This window comes from Clupea harengus, chromosome 3, assembly GCF_900700415.2.
Source record: "Clupea harengus chromosome 3, Ch_v2.0.2, whole genome shotgun sequence".
Taxonomy (NCBI): domain Eukaryota; kingdom Metazoa; phylum Chordata; class Actinopteri; order Clupeiformes; family Clupeidae; genus Clupea; species Clupea harengus.
Genome location: NC_045154.1, coordinates 30,485,536 through 30,508,035, shown reverse-complemented (window position 1 = coordinate 30,508,035; position 22,500 = coordinate 30,485,536). Strand labels below are relative to the sequence as shown.

General features: G+C 43.2%; 2 protein-coding genes across 4 annotated transcripts in view; both read right to left on the bottom strand.

The window, feature by feature from the left end:
* The window catches only part of elapor2a (endosome-lysosome associated apoptosis and autophagy regulator family member 2a), a 32,404-nt gene extending 19,785 nt beyond the window's left edge, over nt 1-12,619 (bottom strand). Inside the window, exons 1-5 of the mRNA XM_012839104.3 lie at nt 12,315-12,619; nt 6,545-6,665; nt 3,028-3,217; nt 1,107-1,254; nt 543-632 (exon numbers count right to left, since the gene is read on the bottom strand). Of these exons, the coding sequence (XP_012694558.2) occupies nt 543-632; nt 1,107-1,254; nt 3,028-3,217; nt 6,545-6,665; nt 12,315-12,452 (687 nt within the window). The 5' untranslated portion in view covers nt 12,453-12,619. The remainder of the gene's footprint in view (nt 1-542; nt 633-1,106; nt 1,255-3,027; nt 3,218-6,544; nt 6,666-12,314) is intronic.
* Nucleotides 12,620-12,998: 379 nt separating this feature from the next.
* On the bottom strand, nt 12,999-16,998 carry tmem243a (transmembrane protein 243, mitochondrial a). 3 transcript variants are annotated; one of them, XM_012839092.3, is made up of 5 exons: nt 16,828-16,998; nt 15,687-15,923; nt 15,050-15,100; nt 14,821-14,925; nt 12,999-13,710 (listed from the first exon to the last, which is right to left on the bottom strand). In XM_012839092.3, exons 2-5 carry the CDS (start codon nt 15,846-15,848, stop codon nt 13,588-13,590), a joined length of 441 nt encoding a protein of 146 aa, XP_012694546.1. In that variant the 5' UTR covers nt 15,849-15,923; nt 16,828-16,998; the 3' UTR covers nt 12,999-13,587. The 3 variants fall into 3 exon arrangements, with proteins under 3 accessions (XP_012694546.1, XP_031421228.1, XP_012694548.1); XM_031565368.2 differs by lacking the exon at nt 16,828-16,998 and adding an exon at nt 16,557-16,801 and having other exon boundaries at nt 13,000-13,710; nt 15,687-15,989; XM_012839094.3 differs by having other exon boundaries at nt 13,001-13,710; nt 15,687-15,989; nt 16,828-16,994.
* Nucleotides 16,999-22,500: the final 5,502 nt, after the last annotated feature.

Below are 22,500 nucleotides of genomic sequence, written 5' to 3'. Positions count from 1 at the left end.
CTACGACAGGAGGGGGGAAAAACAAACTTTCCACTTGGGTCATATGATCTGTGTACACATCCGTAAACCAAAGTACCGTGAGCACATTCCAAAAATGTATCTCTAATCTGCTCTTGATCTAGAGATGCACTATCTATAACCCGGGATGAGTTTTTGTCTATTGTACTAATGTGTGATTGCAGGAGCATGCACGTGCGCATGTGTAGATGTGTGCATGAATGAGCGTGTGCATGCGCATGTACTGTATGCGTGTGTGTACAGGTGCTGTCTATGATTATTTGTTGCATGGTTTGGTTGTGATTCCTTGTAAATGTTTGCGCATGTCCCTATGTCCATATACATACATTTTTTTTTTTTTTATATATCTATATGTATCTAAATGTCTTGTCTTATCTGTTGTTGTGCCTGTGCACTTTATATGTTTCACCGTGGGAGAGTGGGAAACGTTTTTATCGATTCCTTGTATGTCTGACATGCAGGAAATTGACAATAAAGCTACTTTGACTTTGACTTTGATACATTTCTATATAAACCCTACTCACTGTGTGTGTTCTCCACTCTCCATTAGCGGTCGGTTTGATCCATTTCTTATCCGACGTCTGATCCAGTTCTTGGCATTGGTCATTCTGAATCTATACAGATGAGTCAAGAGCACGTTTCAAACAGTGAAAAAGCAGTAACTCATGCAATTACATAACGAACACGTCACTTATCTGTGCATAGTCATGTGTCAGAAAAAAAGACAGATTTGCTTTACTGATTGGCTTACGCAACGGTCCACGTCAATTCCCGGACACGGTCACCAATCATTAATTAGTATGACAGCCTGTTTGCTGCTCAGCACTCTAAGGAATTAATCCAGTGAAACGGCATCCATTTTACATCATCTGAGAGCCTCTGAGCAAAGCCTTTTTCAGGATGCATTCATGTTTGCTCTGATATCAGAGGGAAAAAGAGAGGAGAGGAGAAGAGAAGACAAGAGAGGAGACAAGAGGAAAGGAGAGGAGAGAAAGAAAGGAGAAGAGAAGACAAGAGAGGAGAGAACAGAAGGGAATTAAGGGGGAAGAACAGCAACATAGCCGAGATAGAGAATCCGAGAGACTCACAAAGAACTCGAAGAAGATGTTCTTGTCCACGTACTGGTACTCAAAGGTGACCGAGCCTGGCTTCTTCAGGTGCACGGCGTAGATCAGAGACACTGTGCACTCATCCCTGTTGGACTCCAGATAGTTGCCCTGGGCAACCCAAGAAGAGCTGAAGGGGACATGTATGAAAACAGAACACAGACACAAACGGACACACGCAAATTCAGTTTATAAAGCAAAGCGATAGGATGCACAATGTGTAGTGTACAGTCATATATCACACATATGGCATATACAGAGCTCTGGTGAAAGTAATGACCAGTATGGAACTCCCGTTTCAATACTAACATTCCCCTCTACTGTTCCCAGGGGAGACTGCACTAACAGGTGATGATTCCTTATACACTCTTTTTGGAGTTGGCTCCGTCCAGACTTGTGTCCCTACTGGATTCGGTGAAATCAGTCTGCTAGGGGGTGGCTTGCTTTAGCAGAGCTGGCCCAGTTGCAAGTGATGCTTGAGCCAGATCAGGCACAAGGGAAGCAGCAGGAGATGGGAGCCACACTGAAGCACGCCCTCTCTCTCCCACGTCCAGGCGGAGCTGGCGGGACAGACGATTTGTTCCACAAAGGGAGCTTTTCTGCTCCCTCTTTCCCTCCATTTGTTTTCCCTAAGCTCTTTTGCACGCTCCCGGCATAACTTCAATGTGATTTCTCAATTGAAGTGGGATTTGTTTTACAGACAGAAACATGGGAAGAGGCTTTTTTTGGTTAACGGGGGACTATTATTTGTTGATTATTCAAGGAAATTTGCTCCCGCCGGGATGGAGTCAGGCATCACACACAGCTGAACCTGAAGCTGCTGGAAACATTACACTCTTTGTACAGTTCAGCAAAATATGACTCAGTTTTCCCCCGGAAATCAAATTACCAGCCAGGTAGCAGCAGGGTTCAAATTACACACCAAACTGACAAGTCAGTCTGCATTGTAGGATCATCTCTACACCAATCCTTAAGGCATGTCTGTGAACCCATTTCTGTGTGCATTTTGTGAAATGTGTTTGTGTGTGTGTGTGTGTGTGCGTGCGTGTGTCTGTCTGTCTGTCTGTCTGTCTGTCTGTCTGTCTGTCTGTCTGTCTGTCTGTCTGTCTGTCTGTCTGTCTGTCTGTCTGTCTGTCTGTCTGTCTGTCTGTCTGTCTGTCTGTCTTGTGTGTGTGTGTAAAAGAGAGAGACAGAGACAGAGACAGAGAGCTAGTTTATTTGCATATACATGTGTATGTATATATATATATGTGTGTGTGTGTGTGTGTGTGTGTGTGTGTGTGTGTGTGTGTGTGTGAGTGTGTCTGTGCGTGCGTGCGTGCGTGCGTGCGTGCGTGCGTGCGTGCGTGTGTGTGCGTGCGTGTGTGCATGCGTGTGCGTGTGTTCAAGAAACACTAATAACAGCAGCTGACTTCCTGAGTACACTACAAACAGATGCAAGAGAATAGGGTCACATTTGCATAGAGGTCAAAGGTTCATGTCAGCCAGCCTACAGACTGATCAATATTAACCATGCCTCTATTCTATATTTGCTTCTGGTACATTACCCAGCAACCAATCAAAACGATCTGTATATCAGCCACCCTGTAATGCACCTCTCACAGGAACCCAATAGCTCATAACCCCCCGCCCCCCCCAGAACTCATTTGCTCTTGTTCATCTATTCTGATTACCTCCTGTCACCATTCTATTTTTCATTCTATTTACCTCCTGTCACCATTCTATTTACTTTATGTCACTATTCTATTTGTCATTCTCTTTACCTCCTTTCACTTATTCTATTTTACATTCTATTTACCTCCCATCACTATTCTATTTACTTTATGTCACTATTCTATTTGTCATTCTCTTTACCTCCTTTCACTTACTCTACTTTCCATTCTATATATTTCCTGTTGCTCACCCGTTGCAGGTGAGCTCGTCCTCCATGTGGTTCCCGCTGTCGAGGTAGGTGGTCACACTCGTGAAGCCGGCGGGGATGTCGTCAAACTCGTCGAAGCGGACGCCACTGCCGAGGGAGTAGGTTCCGGCGTCGCAATGCGTGCACTCCTGCGCTGACATTTCCAAAAACTCCCCCGCATCACAGGAGAAGGCTGAGAAAGAGAGGAGGAGGGGGGCAGGGGGGCATTAAGCTGGGGGTGAAAAGGGCAGGGGTGTGTTCATATCAACAGACAGACAGACACGGCAGCAGCAGGAACACTTGATCATGAATCATGGAAGTGTCATTATTTCTAATACCCAAGAATGGTAGAGATGGCTAACTGGCTAACTCTTTCTGTGACCATCAAATCAAAGCAAATTAACGTGCTACTAGCTTTTATCTGCGTCTAAGTTTCTGTGTCAGTTTCCTCATACCTGAGGAGGGAAGGTTGCAGTGCTATTTTAGTTATGTTATGAACATTCATTAATAGTATTATGTAATAATATCAAAAGGAGAGCTTGCAGTGCTATTTGTAATTATGCTATAAACATTAATTGTTTTTATGTAATGATGATATCAAGTCAAACAGCAGGAGACGGTTTTAAATATGATATGTACTGAAGATTATCTCTCTATATTGTACATTTTTGTATTTTTTTCAAGAAAATATATTTCATGTCTATCCCTGCGTTCTTTCTGTCTAACTCTCTCTCTCTGTTTACCTCTCTCTCTGTTTACCTCTCTCTCTCTCTGTCTACCTCTGTCTTTCTCTCTCTGTCTCTCCCTGATTCATCTCCACAGGGGCCACAGAGCACCTGCTGCCTCTGCTCCCTCACAGAAACAACACACACACACACACACACACACACACACACAGACAAACACAGACAAACACACACACACACACACACACACACACACACAACCACACACACAAACACACACACAGACAAACACACACACACACACACACATACACAGAGAGAGAGACATACACAGACAAACACATACACACACACACACACACACATACAGACAAACACACACACACACACACACACACACAGACAAACACACACACACACACACAAACACACATACAGACAAACACACACACACACACACACACACACACACACACACACACACACACACAGACAAACACACACACACACACACATACACACACTCACATGAACAGACCCACTCTGATACACAGAATAACAACAATGCATCGTAAAATGCACAACCAAATGTATCCACGACAGAAAATCTTACTTAGACAATCCAGAAAAGGCACTCAAACACACACACACACACACACACACACACACACACACACACAAACACATACACCCCCCCAGAGTAGCACTGAGAGTGAAATGATGAGACAACCACCATCTGTGACTGCAGCGCTGAATGGTTAACAGCTCCACCATTGTAACACAACTGCACAAGCATGTGTACAAATCTCATCACCAGCTTGCAAGGGGACCGAGGCAACTAAATAATACACAATCTACACTGCGAGCCACATGTGTAATAGAAACAAATTAGGCATTTAAATAAGTAATTTACTATAAAAGACACAAACTCAACCACGTCAATCACATCGGAAACAGCTTTAAAACTCAGTAATGGTTGGCACATGGTGAGGGAGACAGACAGAAAGAAAGAAAAATAGAGCCAGTGAGAGAGAGAGGGATAGGGGGAGAGAGAAAGAGAGAGAGGGATAGGGGGAGAGAGAAAGAGAGAGAGGTAAATAGAGAGAGGGATAGGGGGAGAGAGAAAGAGAGAGAGGGATAGGGGAGAGAGAAATAGAGAGAGGGATAGGGGAGAGAGAAATAGAGAGAGGGATAGGGGGAGAGAGAAAGAGAGAGAGGGATAGGGGGAGAGAGTGGAGGAGGGGGAGGACCAGCTGCCTGTTCAAGCGAGATAGAGATATCACGGTAACATTGTTCGGTAACTTGTCATGGTAACCATCCTGAGATGCCCCCCCCCCCCCCCCCCTGAAAGGCCTTAGAGCCCATCAATGACCAGCCTTCTCTGCGTAACCTAGGGAACAAACCTCTAATCTGGACTTCCTGTCAACAAGGATGTGGGCAAGTGTTCTATCCTGTGTTTGCCGTGTGTGCCGCATTATATTTTAATGGCTACATTAGCCAGAAGACTCCACACCGCCCTATGCACAGAGGTGGTGTTCATTTATTCCTCTGTATCATCTATCACCGTGCATTATTGTGCAAAATAAATCATGCCTGCTTCATTTATTTGTTTGTTTGTCTTGTAGTCGGCTTTGTTCATTTGAACCCCACATGCTAGGTGGCCATCGTCACTGCTTAAACGTTTTGAAGCACGCCCTGTAGATTAATTTGCTTTGCTTGTTCAACTGCTTGTGTGCAGGGTATTTCCCATTAGGCATCAAATGCTGACAGCAATGAAGACATCCGTTGACACAGTGTGACCTCTCTATGGTGGTTACGCAACGAATCTCACACTGAGCATTCCACGGAAAACCATAAGCGTAGCGCGATCTGATCTTCAGCTATGAGGAAACAAAGAAACAAGCCTGACATGTATTATGTATTTGATATTGTGTGTCTGCATTCCCTCGACATAAGCCTGCATAACCTGGTACCTCTAAACCTTAAGTCTCCATATTAAAAGTACACCAGATGTAGCTAGCCTGGAATTCACAACGCTTCAAGGATTAAAAACGTCCTTTTTTTAGGGGACCCTTGAAAGCAACCCAGGCAGTCCCCTTGGAGAAGAAACCCAGAGGGCTGTTGAACTGCTGCTCTGATAAACGCCTGCATGTTGAGTCCATCGAGTGACAGCGTCTGCTTCTAATCCACAACACCACTGGCTTCAGACAAGCACTGGTGGAGATAGGCCCTCTGAGGGCTACACGGTCACCTCCTGAACAGGAAGTTGAGAAGCGTGCGATATGCTAACTCAGGGCATGCTAATATGAGGAAGTGAGTGCGTCAGGGCAGCTGGGTGACAGTGCTCTAGGGTAGGAAAGAATTCCTCAGCTCGAATAAGACAAAGGGTGTCAACAAGAGTATTGCGAGACTACACACAGAGAGGACGTGCCTGTGGACAGGTCCACTGGCATACATACTTACATGAGTGAATAATGAGGAGCATTTGACATGGGGAACTTGACTCCCTTTTCCTTCATCTATCACCCCCCATTTTCTCATGCTATGTCATGTCTATACGTCTTCCCCACACACACAATGTAAATACATACATATTAGACCCACGCGGACACACAAACTCATCCTCTCACGTTACACTAAAAATGGACACAAATATGCACTGCTGTAATTGCACACGCACACACACACACACACACACACACACACACACACACACACACACACACACACACACACACACACACACACACACACACACACACACACACACACACACACACACACACACACACACACACACACACACACACACACACACACACACACACACTTACTGCAGTCTGTGCCCCTGACGGGGTCGGGGAGCCCAGTGCATTCCCCCTGGGTCTGTGGGATGGCCACTCTCCAGCGTGACCCCGTGCTGTCACACTCTGTGTACTCGAAGTAGTAGTCAGTCTGCGAAGGAGAGGGGAGGAGAGGAGAGGAGAGGCAAAATAACCATCACACACTCATTCCAGAGCAGAACACACACACACACATACAGACATATTCACTCATCAACGCCTAGCACGTACATTAATCATAAGTCATACAACCAACTCAAAGGGACAGAATCAAGAAAAACAAGCAAAACAGGTGAAGGAGAAGCTCTCTCTGTTTTAAGGATCATTGTCCTGGCTGCTACAGCGGCCATCAAGAGATTTTGTTGGTGATTTCTGTTGACGGGTCACTCCATATATTTCTTCAGCCGCGAGTGATGCATCTGATGCACGCGGCCCTTTGTCTCCTGTCTGACAGTGTTTTGACAGCACAACATCTGAGTTTACGGTACTATTTCGATCTATGGTCAAAACAGTTACCTTGGCAACTATCTGTTGTATCTACATGATATGCATCTACTATGCCAAGAGCGTGCTTGTATGGGTTTGTATACCATATGCCATACACAGTTCAGGGAAGAAAGAATTGTGTCTGTTTGTGGAATAGAAAGAGAGAGAGAGGCAGAGAGAGAGAGAGAGAGAGAGAGACAGAGAGAGAGAGAGAAACAAGCAGAGTAAACGCAGGAGAGGAGTGTGTGTTTAGCTGAGTCACACATCTCTCCCTCCGTGGTTTATCGCTGAGACCACACCTTTTCCCCTTCAGACAAAAGGACATTCTAATGCCATGCCAACGCCATGACAACAGGAAAGGGGGCTGGCTAAACAGACTACTGTATTATGGGTTCACTGGCTTTCCCTACCACACTGAAGCAGCTTCTCATCGCCTTATTAAAGATAGCTTTTTTTAAGGCTTCTGAGGGTGAGATGAAAATCGGCCAGGGCCAAAGTAACTTCATGTGAATAATTGCAAAATCTGCAATACAATGTTATCCACAAGACACAAATCATCGAGTAGGTACTATTAACTTAAATTGTATTAAAAAGTATTTCAACAATGAAAGCTATTTCATTGACTGTGGCATTCAAAAACAGAACCAAAAATGAGAGTGCGCTTTGTGCGGCTTATGTGCGTACTTGTGTTTGTATTCTAATGCGACTGAGTACACCAGCGCATGTATGTGGCTGTCCCTGCTGAAGGTCTGTTTGCAGCCTAAACTGGCTATCCTCGGCCCCCGCTGACGTCTGAGGGGCCGCTCCAGATGCCAAGCATGTCTGTGGCTGATGCGCTCTCCTCCTTCCTCTGCAGAGCCTCCAGAGCTCAGCTCAGACTCTTGTCAAGGTCTAGAGCCACTGGCCAGAGCCGGGTGACTCAGGTCTCTGCACCACGCAAGCCACTTTGGATCACGAGCGACGCACACTAGCTTCTCACTGTGATTACCAGCGCTGCAGGTGTGTCACACCATCTGGACCTCTCCTGTAAGCTAGCAGTGTGCTAACAGTTACATTTGCTGTGCCTCCAAGGCAAATAATCCTATGAGTTGTTAGTCAAAGTCAGCAATAATTGCATCTCTTGGTTGAAATTACATTTAAAGACAGACATTTCAGACGACAAAAGGATCAGACTAAGGCTAAGTGGAGGTCTCGCCATGGTCAGTGCGATACCATTGGAGGGCCTAGCTGATCATTCGCAGGGGGACATCACTTCACCCACTGAGGGCAGAGCTAAAACTGGATCTCTCCTTCCCCCTGCCATGGTTTGTGATAGCTGCTGTGCATGTGGCGATGTCTCTGCTCTCCAGTGCCGCCAGCTCAGCCAATGATAATGAGATTCATCGTTGCCCTTTAAGCCTGGGGAAAAAGTCTGCGGTGTTGAATTGGTGTTCATAAATGCAAAAGTGCCCAACGTGCTGGTGACAGAAAATTACATCTGCATGTGTTAAAACGGTGACTCACGACATAAAGGACAAATTAAAACATGAATTCACAACGCTCTCCAGTTTGCTGGTCTATTTGACATAAATTTGAAAAATCCAGTGGTACCCAGCGTATAAATCGTAAAGCCCGATTTAAGCTCAAGCCTAATCAGTTAGCACATCACTCCACAGTAGGCCACTCCGTCTTTCACAGCTCCTGGGCCTGGCTATGACAGGAAAGGGGGAAAACCTGCGTCCAGCACAGGAACTGATAACACTCGTGCCAAGCAGTTCAGCCCAAGCCAAAGAGAGGCAGAGAGCCATCACACTGCCCAAAACAGGAACTGGCTCAGGTCACGTTACATTAGTACTGGACTACTAGTGCTGGCATGCACGTGCCGACAAGCACAGATTAACACGATCACACAAGGTTTATTAATACAAGAAAGACATCAAATGTCCAATGACAATCTGTGAAATGCAATGACATTTCAAATGGCCTTTAGAAATAATTATAATTGACACATTCAGATACAGGCCATGATATTTCACAGATCAGACAAGGGACATACAATTCTGAGCCTAAGCAATTGTACACATTGTACACATGGGTGTCGTTCAAAAAACAAATGTTCACACAGGTTAACAGAAATAGGGCATGTGTTAGGTGAAAATTCACCCATGTTACTTCAGGACTCCGGAGTTGCATATAAGTATATTTATTAGACAAACAACAATTGCAATAGGGCTCACTCCCAGCACAAGGCTGACAGTGGATCCCTGATAAACACATCGCACAAGGTTTATATAGACAGAAGTTTAGCTTTCAGCAGGGATAACCACGTGGTGGATCTCTGACGTCGGAGGCTCCCTATATTGCAAGGATGGCAGTTTTGCACAAGGTCGGAAGAAGCTTATCACCTCTGGTCTAAACATGCTCTTGTACATATGCAGACTGCAGAAGTGGCACCTAATATTCTAAGTTACACACACGCAGAAACACAGAAAAGCCATGTTCCTGCTTACATAAGCACATGATTCATATAAGGTAATTAATAATACAAGGCACTTGATAATTATATTCTTTAATCATTAACAGTGTTTGGAAATGATCTCCATCATTATGACTTGCTGATCATCGCCTGTTGCTCGGTGCATAGGGATGGATGGCCAAGATGCTGCATGGGCCAAAATAACACCCAACATCACCATAGCCATAGCTAATGCCAGTCTGTGGAGCCATGCTGTTCTCAGGAACACCATATTCAAGTAGAACAGAAGCTATGGAGCTAGATCTGAAAACCTTTATTGTCATTGTATTTGCATACAACAAAATATTTCAATTTGATACCATCCCATTTCCAGTGAATGTAACTGGTCATGCAACTTTCAGGGTGAATCACAGTATCCACACTGCTGTTCCCAGGCCTGTTAATTTCCGTAATCTGGGTGACAGAATCATAGGTTTTCATATGCTAGAAGGAAAATACTTATTTATAAGAACTGCATGGACCACATAATTCTCCACAACAACCTCCAAATTAAAGCAACTCTTGTATTCACTCCCTTTGTTCCTACTTGTGGTGTCTAAAATATGTTCATAAAGCTTTTCCATGAAATCCTGTGCCAGGTTGTATAACTAGACAGGTCTGAGCGAAGCCTAAGTAATGAACAACTAATGCAAATCAACTGTCTATATTTCCATGATTCTGCTGCCTTACCAGAAAAAAAAACCCCGAAATAATTCACTGTTGATTAGACAGTCCTTAATGAAACATTCTCTGGCTTTGCTTTTTTTTTATACGGTAGGGCAAATATTATTTAGCCTTTACTTTTGCATGACAGTGTGGTGAAATTCAATAGCCAGAGAAACTGAGAAGCCAAGATAGTGGCGAGGGTATAAAAGAGGGAAAGAGGAGAAGCATGTTAAATATGTGCATCTGTTCATGGTACAGGCCTCCATACTGTTTGTATATGATTTTATATATATATATATATATATATATATATATATATATATATATATATTACACACTTTTGGTCTGTCAGAGAGTGGCCTGGGAGGGAGATGAAAGAATAGTTTGTTTAATGAAAATGCATGTGTTTAGTTTTAACCTACCACCCTCTTCCTCCTACCACCCCTCTTCCTCCTCCATGCTAATGTTCCAATGCACTTTACTGAGGAGCAGGCAACACAATTAGTTTTAGAACAGACTATTTTTAGCCAGGCCCTTCTGTTTGAGACGTAGCTGTGACTGAACATGCTGGAAAAGAAACAGCACAGGAGAAAGTGTCCATTAGCTTTCCATTACATACAGGGATTTGGTTCCTTTGCAGAAAGCAAGAGTGGCCAAACACACACAGCCCCCTGATTTAGTGACCTCCGTTCTTGCTCCTCGCAAACCTATGAGTGGCAATGAGACATCTGACACCAAAGAATCCCTTTCTTTTTAGAACCTAACCTGAGGGTCGGGTTGTGAAATCAATGATGATGGAGACAGCTGAACAATAGGCTTTGCTTTGTCCCAGTTACAAAAGGAATGTGCAGAACACGTGTGTAATTGACATGGCATGACAAGTCAAGCCAGCCATTTTGGATGGCAGTTGTGCTGAATATGGCACAACACAATACAACAATCTATTATTCGTCACTGAGCAAAAGGGGGATCGTGAATGTTTTATTCAAGCAAGGGAAGCAATATTTGTTTTACATTCATTTCTTAGACTGTCTACTGCATTAAATGAGAAAAAAACCCTGCAAAGGCTATCTTATGGCATCCGTGGCAGGGAGTGAAAAATCAACACAGTAGGTCAACAAATATTTGGATAACATGTTATCATCTGAATATCAGAATCTAGCCTGATAGGGCCTACTGCAAAGCACCTCATATCTGACACTTGAGTAGTTGATTTTGGATCACCTCAGCCTACCTCCACCCATAAGGTTACTGATCAGTTACAAACAAAACACCTGGGGCAGGGCAGTGGGTGGAGGTTCAAGTTGGTATTGGATTTGGTTTAAAGAAGGCATCTCCAGTCTTCCTATTTCTTACAGTAACAGGCACTTTTACTAAGAAGAATGCATTGTAGCCTGCTTAACAACTGCTATTGCGTGGCTATATAGAACAGCACCCATGAGTGACCATTCAGTTTAATCATTTAAATCTATACTACTCTTTTAGCTTTAACTTTGTTGTTTGATACCTCCCAAATAACAATCTGAGCAGCGTAGCCTACAGTTTACGGGCACCTGTCAATCAATTCTGCCATGAATAGGCTGCTAAAATACCTATTAGCTTGGCTGCAAAATAATAATCCTCTTATTGGGTGTGTATTACAAAGGTCTAAAAGCTGGTAATGGAAACATTTTAATGTTCCTCAACTCACGTGTACGGATAGTCTAAACTATTTCATAATTTGTTACCAGAAAGCTATTCTAAATGCGCTGATGGCCAACATGTTACTATGAACTTGGAGGTCCACGATAACGGAGTAGGCTAGTTAGTTGAGAGTTGTGCTCTATTCAATGTTTAATGAACCAACATGTTTTTCTTTAGTTTTATCTGCCATTTCTCTGTCTCTCAGCCATCGTGTTTACCATAATCTTCGCCTGTCTCTCGACCATGTTGTGTAGTAGCCTAGTATATTCGGTCACAGGACCGCGCTTTTACATGCCTTTGGTAGGTTACTTTATGTTTCAATCTGAATCAAACAGATACTGAAGATAGCGTTCTATGTTCAGTAGCGCGTTGATTCCAGTGTTGTGCAGAGAAAAAATACATTGTCACTGTGTAGCAAGTGCTATCGCTCACCTCTTTGCACTGAGGTAGGTCCTTCGACACGGCCACTGACGGGAGCGCGCAGAGGATGAGAGCGCTTCGGATCCAGGCGGTCGGAGAGATTATGTAAAACGTTTTAAATTGAGCACGCTGCTTCGTTGGGTGCTCCATTATGATAAACTGGTTGGTTTAAAGCCCCATGCAGAGACTTTATACAACGGCGGTTATGTTTTCATCCAACGTAGCTCAGTTGTCACTGAATGTGAGGTGCGTCTGTCCCCTTGGTTTGCCTAGGAAGGGTTTAAGCCAAACGGAGCACCACAGGCTTCTGACAGGCGCGCGTGACGTCATCAGAGAGTAGTCAGGGCAGGCGCGACACGATCGTGTGTAGCCTATCGGTGCTGTGGCATAATAAACAAAGCTGGGCTTTCGTGTTAGACCTATAATTTAAATGTCTGTAGACAATACAATTGATGGGCGACTCGTGATGTTTTTTAACCTGGACAGCCCTGTCCAGAAACCTACTCCTATGACGAATTAAGCATACATTTGGGTCAAGGTATACATTTAAAACAAATGTTTTAACATACATTGAAATAAAGTATGCTGGATGTCTCAGACTAATTGGTCACAGGTTAATGGTCATGTTCTTCTGGGTAGGCCTATCTAGATCCATACCGAGTACAGCTCATGATCCATCACTACAATCCCACCCTTTGACCACCAGAGGGCGAGCATCACATAAGACCCCCAGGGACAAAAGAATACGTTTCAAAGTACCTTTATTTCCACTGTTACATTGCTGTATTGCTGTGGCTTTTACATGAGAACTTCTTACATTTAGTGTAAGTGTCTGTTATGCCAACTCTTTTGCTAGCAAAATTATAAATTATATATACACAAAGTTTAAAGTGATGGCTCTCTACTTCCTACTCTCAGCAGCATTGGTCCCACTTATTGTCCCAGCAGTTATCTGATATAGCTTACGAAGGGTAGCCTGAGTCTGTTCTGAAACACTAGGAATTACTTCCTAAACAGACTAAACTAAGACCTGTGGGGACAGTCTTTCTATATGGATCTCTAAGCATACATATTTATACTCCTGAGGTTTCAAAGTGCCAAACTAAAGTCATGTCATACGTTCTTCACTCTTCACACCACTCATTATTATCAAGACATTTGACAATAAAACAGTTTGTCTATGCTTGATTATTTGACCACCCCCCCCCCATATGGAAAACAAAGCCTTTCCAGGGATTCATATTTTCTCTCAGTGCAGTTTGGTTTAAGGCAATGTCAGTGTTTTTCATCTGCCAACGTCGTGAAAGTACAGATTGGCACAGAGGCACAGTAGGATGATGGAACAGATGCTGTAGTAGATGAGGTTTCGGAACTTGGGCTCCAAGTCTCCCTGGCGGTACCAAAATATCTGTGGGAGAAGAAGACATGTGGCTCGTAAAGAAATGTTTTCCGTGCTAAAGAGTCCTGTCGTTCCGATAGTCAGTCAGAAATTATATGATTGTGTTTGTGTGTGTGTTCCCTTTTTCGTTGTTTTATTATTGGATGAATTGCCTTCTTAGGATATGTAAAAGGAACTGAAAAGGAACTTATAGGTCAAGTTAAATCAAGATTAAATCAAGGCCACAATTCACTTCTCTATGAATTTCTATTAGACAACAGTACCATTTAAAGAGACAGTATGCAACACTTTGGCACTTTTTGAAGCATGTTTTTATAAGCAACAAGTACTGGTATCATATCCAAATGAATTTTCATGATATATGGTCATGTGAAGGAGAGATAAATACACCTGTCGTTTCAACTAGCTTCCTGGCTATGCACTATGCAGTTCTGTGGTCCGGGTTGTCCCACCCCACGAAAATGTAAAATAAATCTTTCACAGTACAACATCACCAACTTAATTGCCAAAAGACATGAGTTAGCATGCTAGCAAGCCTTTTATCAGTGCCAACTATGCTGCTGTTGTTTGTAAGGGTTTTGTGTGCTTTTCAGTAGTTAGACTGCTAGTTTTCAACCAAAACTCCTTACTGCTGCTTTAAAATGTGTGTTTCTGGTATTAGGGAAATCACAATCTACAGTAACAGTTACTATTAGCATGTTAGCAGCAATGAGATATAAACATTAGTGTAGACCGTCTTTCCTCCACCTTTAACCAATAATATGACAATGGTCATGCATTCACACGCAATGTTTTGACAGGTATGACTTTCACAGGTTTAAGTGTCTGGCACCTAGTTGAAGAACAAGGTGCTCTAAAAGGAAATAAGGCAATATTTCAGTTCAACAAAAAAAGTCAAACAACCAGTAACTCCTGTCTACACCAGTAAGAAAGGCTTTAATTCCGTCTGAGGTATTTGAGAGATTCACTCAAGATACACCTACACAAACACTCTACTGACAATTACTTTAAATAACTGAGCTGCTGCTTGAGTTCAGATTCTGAGTGACTCTGTCCTCAGTAATTACAGTAATGAAACTGACCTTCTTGTCTGGGAGAGATACAGTTGAGTACACCTACCAATACTAGCACTGAGGAACAGATCATGATGATGCAGACCCCAAAGAAGATGTTGAGGGCTTTGGGAGGTGGAGCAGGGAAGACAAAGGAGCTGATGATGGTGACCTGGGGAATGTAGAGACAGCACATGCACTTAAACACCACCAACAACGTGCCTCACGTCCACAAACCAGTGGAATATGACACTCCGTTTAAGAAAATGTTAAGCATACTTGTGCAGCATACTTACAATGACAACCAGTGACGTGACTCCACCAATGGCCAGGTTAGTGAATCGATCCTACAAACATAAACACAGAAACAAGAGATCATTGCAGTGTGCTGTAACATTCTGCCACACCTCTAGAAAAACACTCAAATCTCTCCATTCTTCTCTGCTTTCATAACCTCTGTCTGTCTCTCTCTCTCTCTCTCTTTCTCTCTCTCTCTTTTTCTCTCTCTCTCTTTTTCTCTCTCTCTCTCTCTCTCTCTCTCTCTTCCAGACTGTCTCTTTAAAAATTCTTTATTTCCCCATCAGATGTGTCCCCTGGAAGCGATTCCACTGAACACATATATTTCCCTCCCTTTGTCCCTTCCATATTAACTGCATCTCACAGCCTCCCACTGTCTCCATTTTGCTTCAGACTTTCTTTACCTGGAGTTTTCTTTCCCTCAATGCCCCATTGATCCCCATCGTGATGACTCATCTTGTTCACTCTCTCTTTCTCAAGCTTTCTCTGCATCTGCACCTTCCACACACACACACACACACACACACACACACACACACACACACACACACACACACACACACACACACACACACACTTCCCGCCCTCCTCTTTCCCAGATCTTCGGCTATCTAGAGCAAGCTCTTTCTCGCTCACCCGGGCGGAGGTTTCCCCGAAGAGCGGCCGGTTGTCAAGCGTGCCCGTGCCGTAGGAGCGGGTGGTGAAGTCGTCCATGTTGGCCGTGGGGCTAAGAGGACTGAGGTCCTGGTCATGAGTCCCAGCTAATCTCTGAGCTCTGGTCCAGCCTCCTGCACTCATGGGGCCCGCAGTGCTGTTTCACCCCGTTCCAGAAAAACACATTCCTCCGCCAGGGCAGACCCAATCTCACACTGCCTAGAGGGGAGGGGGAAGGCTTTAACTGACGCACATTGTTCTTCTGCTATGGACTCTGTATGAGAACTGAGGAAACAAGAAGAAATCATGAGTGCAGTGGGGTTGCAGTCTGTTGCTGCAATACAAAGGCACTACAGAATGAACTCCCATTTATGAGCAAACCACAGGAGGAACTTTTGAACATTTATAATTAAGAGAGCTGTACAGCAGTGGTATAGATATTGTTCCTGATTGTTTGCTGATTATTTTTCATGTGTAAACATTTAAATTTTAAACACAAGAATAAAAGACTTCAGTCAATCTGTGTAATGGAGACAACACAACTCGAAGGCACCATCATGCATAGCAGGCTGTAAATGAAATAAGTTAGTAAATTGCTCTTTACCATGTGGAACTAGCTGACTACCTAATACATATTCATCAGTTTTCGGGGCATTTCCGAACACAGTGAAGTATCTTGGTTTGCTGTGGTGAGATAGCCATGATGGCTCGTTTGCTTGAATTAACTAGCAAGATGGCTATGTTAACCTTAAACTAAACCACCCAGTGGCGGCCGGCATAGATCAGGTGGCTAGACACGTTTGTAGCTATCTAAAATGATTCCACATAAGTCTGTTATCCTGGCTTACTTACCAGTAATGGAATAGGATATGGCCTAAGAAGTCACTGGTAAAAAGTAATACGTCAACTAACGGTAACCTAGTAAGCGGCCTAGCCTGATCACAGGAGTTGTTAGGTTGCTGAAAACTGTGATTTGTTCCTAAGATATCTTAGCAGGCTAGGAAGGACTGAGCTAACTTTAGCTTTAGCTGTACAGTTAAAGGCACAACTTCTAGATGCGAATGAATGAGTGGGACAAAAATAGCAAAATCATCCATGTATACTGCTCAGCGAAATCACTCACCATACAAAGATTAAGACGTAAAATAAATATGATGGATACAAATGGAATATTGCACTTGGATGACAGGCTTTGGTCATTTAGCTAGTTGTGGTCATCTTCATCATCCTCTATGGTCACAGCAAAGATGTTTGCCAGTCAATCCTTAAAGGCGAACGTTGCTGTTAAAGGGAATGTCCACTGATTCTGTCCACTGAGATTTTTTTCTTGGCGAATGAAAGGTACACACTTCACCACCGTGTTTTCTTATTTTTTTTTTTTATTTATGTATTTGGTAAATAAAAAATGTACTGAAATTCAAAGTCATTCCATTAGTAACCTGGAAAATATGAGTTGGAGAAGTTCATTATTGTGGCGTGTATCTTGTGCTAGATATGTGAAGGACTCCCAGTTTTATTATCGTAGAATGTTTATGTCTGTTAGTTCAGTTTAAGTGTTCTAATTTCGAATGTTTGGTGTTTTCCCTCTTATGTTAATATCTTTGTGTATGTGTGGTGTGGAGTCATGTCATTTGTCAGTGTAATGACCTAGTGTGATTTTTGTCGTAAATTTAGCTGACATTATAGTTTTGGAGATGAGCAACTAAGGACAGCTATTTGCAATCAAGCATAGCGTCAGTTCAGGCAGGCCACAGTAGTCTGCCTACTGCATAACTCATCAGCTGACATTCCACTCATTCACCAGCACCAACTACAGTCATGCACCTATGCTTACCAGTATGATACGCAGCCCCCCCCCCCCCCCCCCCCCCTCCAATCAAGCCATTGCGCCAAATCAAATTGTTGATAGGAATAACCCCCTAATTGGCCCTTTCAACCTTTCTGTTTGTATTGCAGTGCAGGAATTACAGACCTACAAGTGATGTGGCCTAATACTTTGCTCTTCAATGGCAACATCAATTCAGAGCACAACAAAATAATTATATATTTCTCCAGCAACATTAGACTGTTAAACCAGAGATGTTACATGAGTGGTTCCTGCAGTGGAAAACTGCCTTAAGGTTCCTGCCCCTCTAAAACATTCTGCAAGTTCCTGCAGTAGAAAAGCACCGTATGTCTCTAGTGGTATGCTGTGGTTGTGCATTTGAATGGCAGTGAGTTTCTGTCACTGTAAACATTCAACCAACTGCATGCTTAAAAAAACAGTGTGTGGATGTACATCAGTGTGTATAACACTGGTAAATGGGTGGTCCATAACGCTACTGCAGAGCTGGATTGGTCTGTCTTTATTATCTTGATACACAGGAGGTACACCTTAGTGAAAACTTTTTTTTTTTAATTGAGTGATTAGATTTAGCGTACGTAACTTACATAAACCCCGAATCAGCACTGTAGGGTAAGACCGAGACTTCATGAATTCACCGGCATGCCTGGGGTGGCTAATGTTTACAAAATGCATGCTAGCAAGCCAATGTAGCTAAGTTAGATACTGATGTGTAGTTTGATATGTTTCTGAAAGGCCGGGAGTTTCTGTCATTTGAAACATTCAACTGCATGCATTAAAAACAGCATTTGACTACATGTTTTGTAGGGCTATGTGACTTTTTGTAAGCTTGCAATCTAACACAAGCTGGCTTCAAGCCTTCATAAAAGGCATGTATTATTTACTAATATCAGCTGGTCTCGAGACTCAGAGGATGAAAATGGTGATAGTATTTAGCGGATGCTTTTGTCCAATGAACAACAACCAACGCATTATGCACAATACAGCAATATAAAATGTTTTAGTGCTTGTAACAAATACATTCAAATGACAGATGAGTTCTAAAGAGGTTAACACTTAGTGATACTCTTTGAATGTACCATGGCTATCACTTGATTGGATAGCACATTGGATGTCATTACACCTCCAAGGTACCACTAATGAAGAGTCTTGATTGCCATCTCTTTCTGTGGAGAGAAGGCAAAGAAAACAGACGTTCTTCTGAGGAATGCAGTGGCCAAGTTCTTCCTAGATCTCAATAAGGTGCATTGCACACCATAAATGGAGCCCAACAACTAATTTGGAACATTGACTAATTCATATTTTAATAGCAGAACTCAGGTCAGCTACTTGTTATTCAACAACACTAACCATTGTACCACTGATCACACAAGGTAACTGCACCACACTCAAATGTGGTATCTACAGTATTCTGACAGGCAAACCAACAATCACAAAGTTTTGTTCTTGGTGTCATGACAACAGCTTTCCTTATAATATTTTGTGGAATATGGGGGATTTTAGGAGTGGATAAGATGTGCTAAAGATTTTTTTCTAAAGATTCAAGGCAAAGGAGAGTTCATAAAAATGTCACCACGGATCAGCATTAGGGCTGCAGGACACCTCTAGTGGTAGTCTCATGTATTGTTTCACTTACTATACTGTGAAAGAAAAGTGTCTTTACAGTTTTTTGTACTATAGTATACCACAGAACATTTTGCATAGATCTGTCTTTAGGCATATGGCTGAATTTCATATGTACTGTATTTATTTTGTATTACAATGTGTGCTGTAAGAGGTGTCCTAGATTTTTCTTTTCTTTTGTAATACAACTGTTTAGTTGTTTGTGTTTTTTAGTTCCTTGTACATTGAGTCATAAAATAGTTAAAGGGAAGAGGGCATATGCTATAGTTATGGCAGCATGAGTCACTTTTGGGTGAAGTATGAAGTGTTTTGGTGGTTGTAGTGCATTTTGCATGAAAGGTTAACTGAGACAGAGAGAGAGAGAATGTGTCCATGTGAACCACTAGAGAGCAGCAAATCATACTATGTCTGCAGAATTCTAGCATAGCCTGCTGACATGACCACAGAACGCACAGCATCCCTGAGGCAGTTCTCTACCCTTTCACAAGTTTAATATTTAACTATGTCTTTCTTCAGTTTCTCCAGTACAATTCCACCACTCTTGGAGTGAAGTGCAGTGTCCAGAGCAAATGACACAGTGACTGATTTCCTGCAGTACACATACTGCATGGTCTCTAAGGGCCTCAGCTATGTGGAAACCACCTCCCTGTTTACGTGTGATAACAAAAGAGATAATCAATGGTTATCATCAGCTCTGAATTGTCCAGTAAGCATGTTGTGTAATGTACTAAAGGACTGGTAGTGTTTAACTTGTCTAAACACAATGGGTTATTATTTATTATTTCAGGGTCAACCCATTTTTAGCATAAATGCATGCCTCCATTTTGTGAATATATCATATTTCAGACTTCATTTTTGCTTTGCCATTTATGAATTGACAGGGTAATCTGTCTCATCCACTGATGAATACAGTGGCCCTTTGCAGTTTAAAAATGCTGTAAAAAATTCAGGAGATATAGAAAATTAAAAGCGAACAATGTCCACACCGGGGCTCAAATTAGGACTTATTTGCTTTGCCCTCCCTGTGGACCTTCCTAAACAATCAGATGCAGTATAAAATATGCAGAACCAAACACAAAGGCGACTGAGTGAATGGCAGGTAAATGCTACCTGAATTTCAACATATCAATATTTAAGCGTGAGTTACCCAAAACCCACTGGCACTGGTCTTTTTTTTTTTTTTTGGTGTGGTCGTTTTATTTAAGTGCGACCTGCTCACTGCCTGACGATGGCACCGATAACCTGAGGTGCTTTCGAATGATCAAGCTTCACACAGGAACCTATCAGTTACCGTGGGCAACCGTAATCCGAAGCCGCAACAGCCAGCAAATTCACTCACTGATGGCAGCATGGCAACAATGTGCCGAAGTCTTGGCAGGAGGAATACCTGTCCAGGTAACCAGACACCTGAGCACTCCCACTTTTTTCATCTCACTCTCTCTCTCTCTCTTTCTCTGCCCTTCGTTCGCTCTCTTTCTTGCTCTCACTATTTCTCTCTCTCACACACACACACACACACACACACACACACACACACACACCTATATACACAAGGACACACATAAACTTTCAGGAACACTCTGCAGCTATGTACTTTTCCCACGCAAGAAAAGCCAATGGGCCTGAGAAACTGTGAAGAAGACGATACACATCTGACACATCCTTGCCAATTGTGCGAAGTGCTCCGGAAAAAGGGACCATTTTGTGCTGAAACTGAGAGGAGCTCTAGAGGAAGAACACTGGACACAGGCAGGTCACCAGAGGCTGGGAGAGAAGACGGACTGCGAGAGAGAGAGGCTTACTTTTCCTAATGAGGATAGCTGTTGATTAGCATACCTGGTTTTGAACGTCTCACACATTACAGACACTTAGGGAAAGAGAAATGGAGCTAAACGGCTAAGAATCATTTTGGAGGACCACCATGTCATGGAGAAGTGTATGGGATGGCTAATGATACTACAATGCCATCTTTCTTTATTTCTCTCAATGATCTCTATTTACTCTGAGGTCCATAGCAGGGTTGACCTGATCTACAGGAGCTGGCTCAGCTTGTTAACTGAGTTTGTTCAATACTTGTTGTTTGCCAGTGATTTCGCTCTGGTGGTGCCATGCACGGTCTGCCGTGCTCCTCTCTTCAGTACTGCTTCGGCAGCCCTGCGGACGTGTCCGCCGACCCAACACAGCAGGCGGACCCAGACACCTGCCATGGAGAGTTTGACCGCAGAGCGCTCCCGCGGCCCATCTCCGCGCAGCCTGCACCCAAAGAGCCAGCCACCGAACCTAGAGACTCACCAGCTCTCCACCGTGTGTCTATCATAACTAAAGCACCCAACGGGACCAAGCCCAGCTCCGTTGAGCCAGAGCTGGAGGATGTACACAGCCTCCAGTCCTCCCCCAGCCTCAGGGAGCTCTCTGATGATGAAGCCCAGGGGGGGAGCCCTGACCTGGGCATTAAGTACCCACAAATTCCTCGACCCTCCATCATCAGGCACCCACTGGTAAGAATACAGCTGTAAAACCTGAACAAGCCGCTAGAAGATTGAATTTTCAATGTGAGTGAAAGACATTTTTGTGCATCATATTATTTTATTGGCAAACCTTAGTATGTTAGGAGACAAAAATAAATGTTAGGCTGATACATTTGCTGATGTGAAAAAACAAGCTATCTTCAGAAAGCTCTCATTTAGTCACCTGACAAGATTCTATGTCATGGGATGATTAAATGTGAAGGAGAGAAATTATAATAGGTCTGCTGTTTTATCTACGCATCTGTAATGTAACACAGTTGTAATGGATAAGGCCCAAACATACTCTTGAGAAGGATTCTTCAAAACACAGAAGAATACCCATGACGCTCACTGAAGCAAATCATTATCCAGTGTTTCAGATGGTCAACGAAAATATCGGGAATGACACACACACACACACACACACACACACACACGCACACACATCTGTAGTCCAGTGACCTACTGAAAGTCTCATCTTACTACAGCTCTCCCCGTCTCACAGACAGGGTTCCCTCATAGAGAGGCGCCCTTGTCGAGCTCTTGTTGTACATGACCTCCCTGACCCCAAGGGACAGTATGTCCTCAGCCATCAGTTCAGGGTATCTGGGCAAGGTCACCGTCACAAGATGTGATCATACAGTACCCTGTGTTTGTGTCTGATCACACGTAGAGCATGCATGAACCATGTGACCGATACAGAATTTCTTTTTTGGCCTTAGATGAAAAGACTCAGAGGTTTGCCATACATGAAAATAGCCATATGTAAAAATAGCCATAGCCATATGTTAAAATAACCATACACCTTTTAGACATTTCTGAC

What these genes read in the sequence shown, in the direction of transcription:
- tmem243a (XM_012839092.3), bottom strand. Translation starts at nt 15,848, where the DNA reads ATGAGTGCAGGAGGCTGGACCAGAGCTCAGAGATTAGCTGGGACTCAT. An exon ending in TCACGTCACTGGTTGTCATT is followed by an intron (nt 14,926 to 15,049) that starts GTAAGTATGCTG and finishes TACATTCCCCAG; the next exon opens with GTCACCATCATCAGCTCCTT. An exon ending in GTTCCTCAGTGCTAGTATTG is followed by an intron (nt 13,711 to 14,820) that starts GTAGGTGTACTC and finishes CTTCTCCCACAG; the next exon opens with ATATTTTGGTACCGCCAGGG.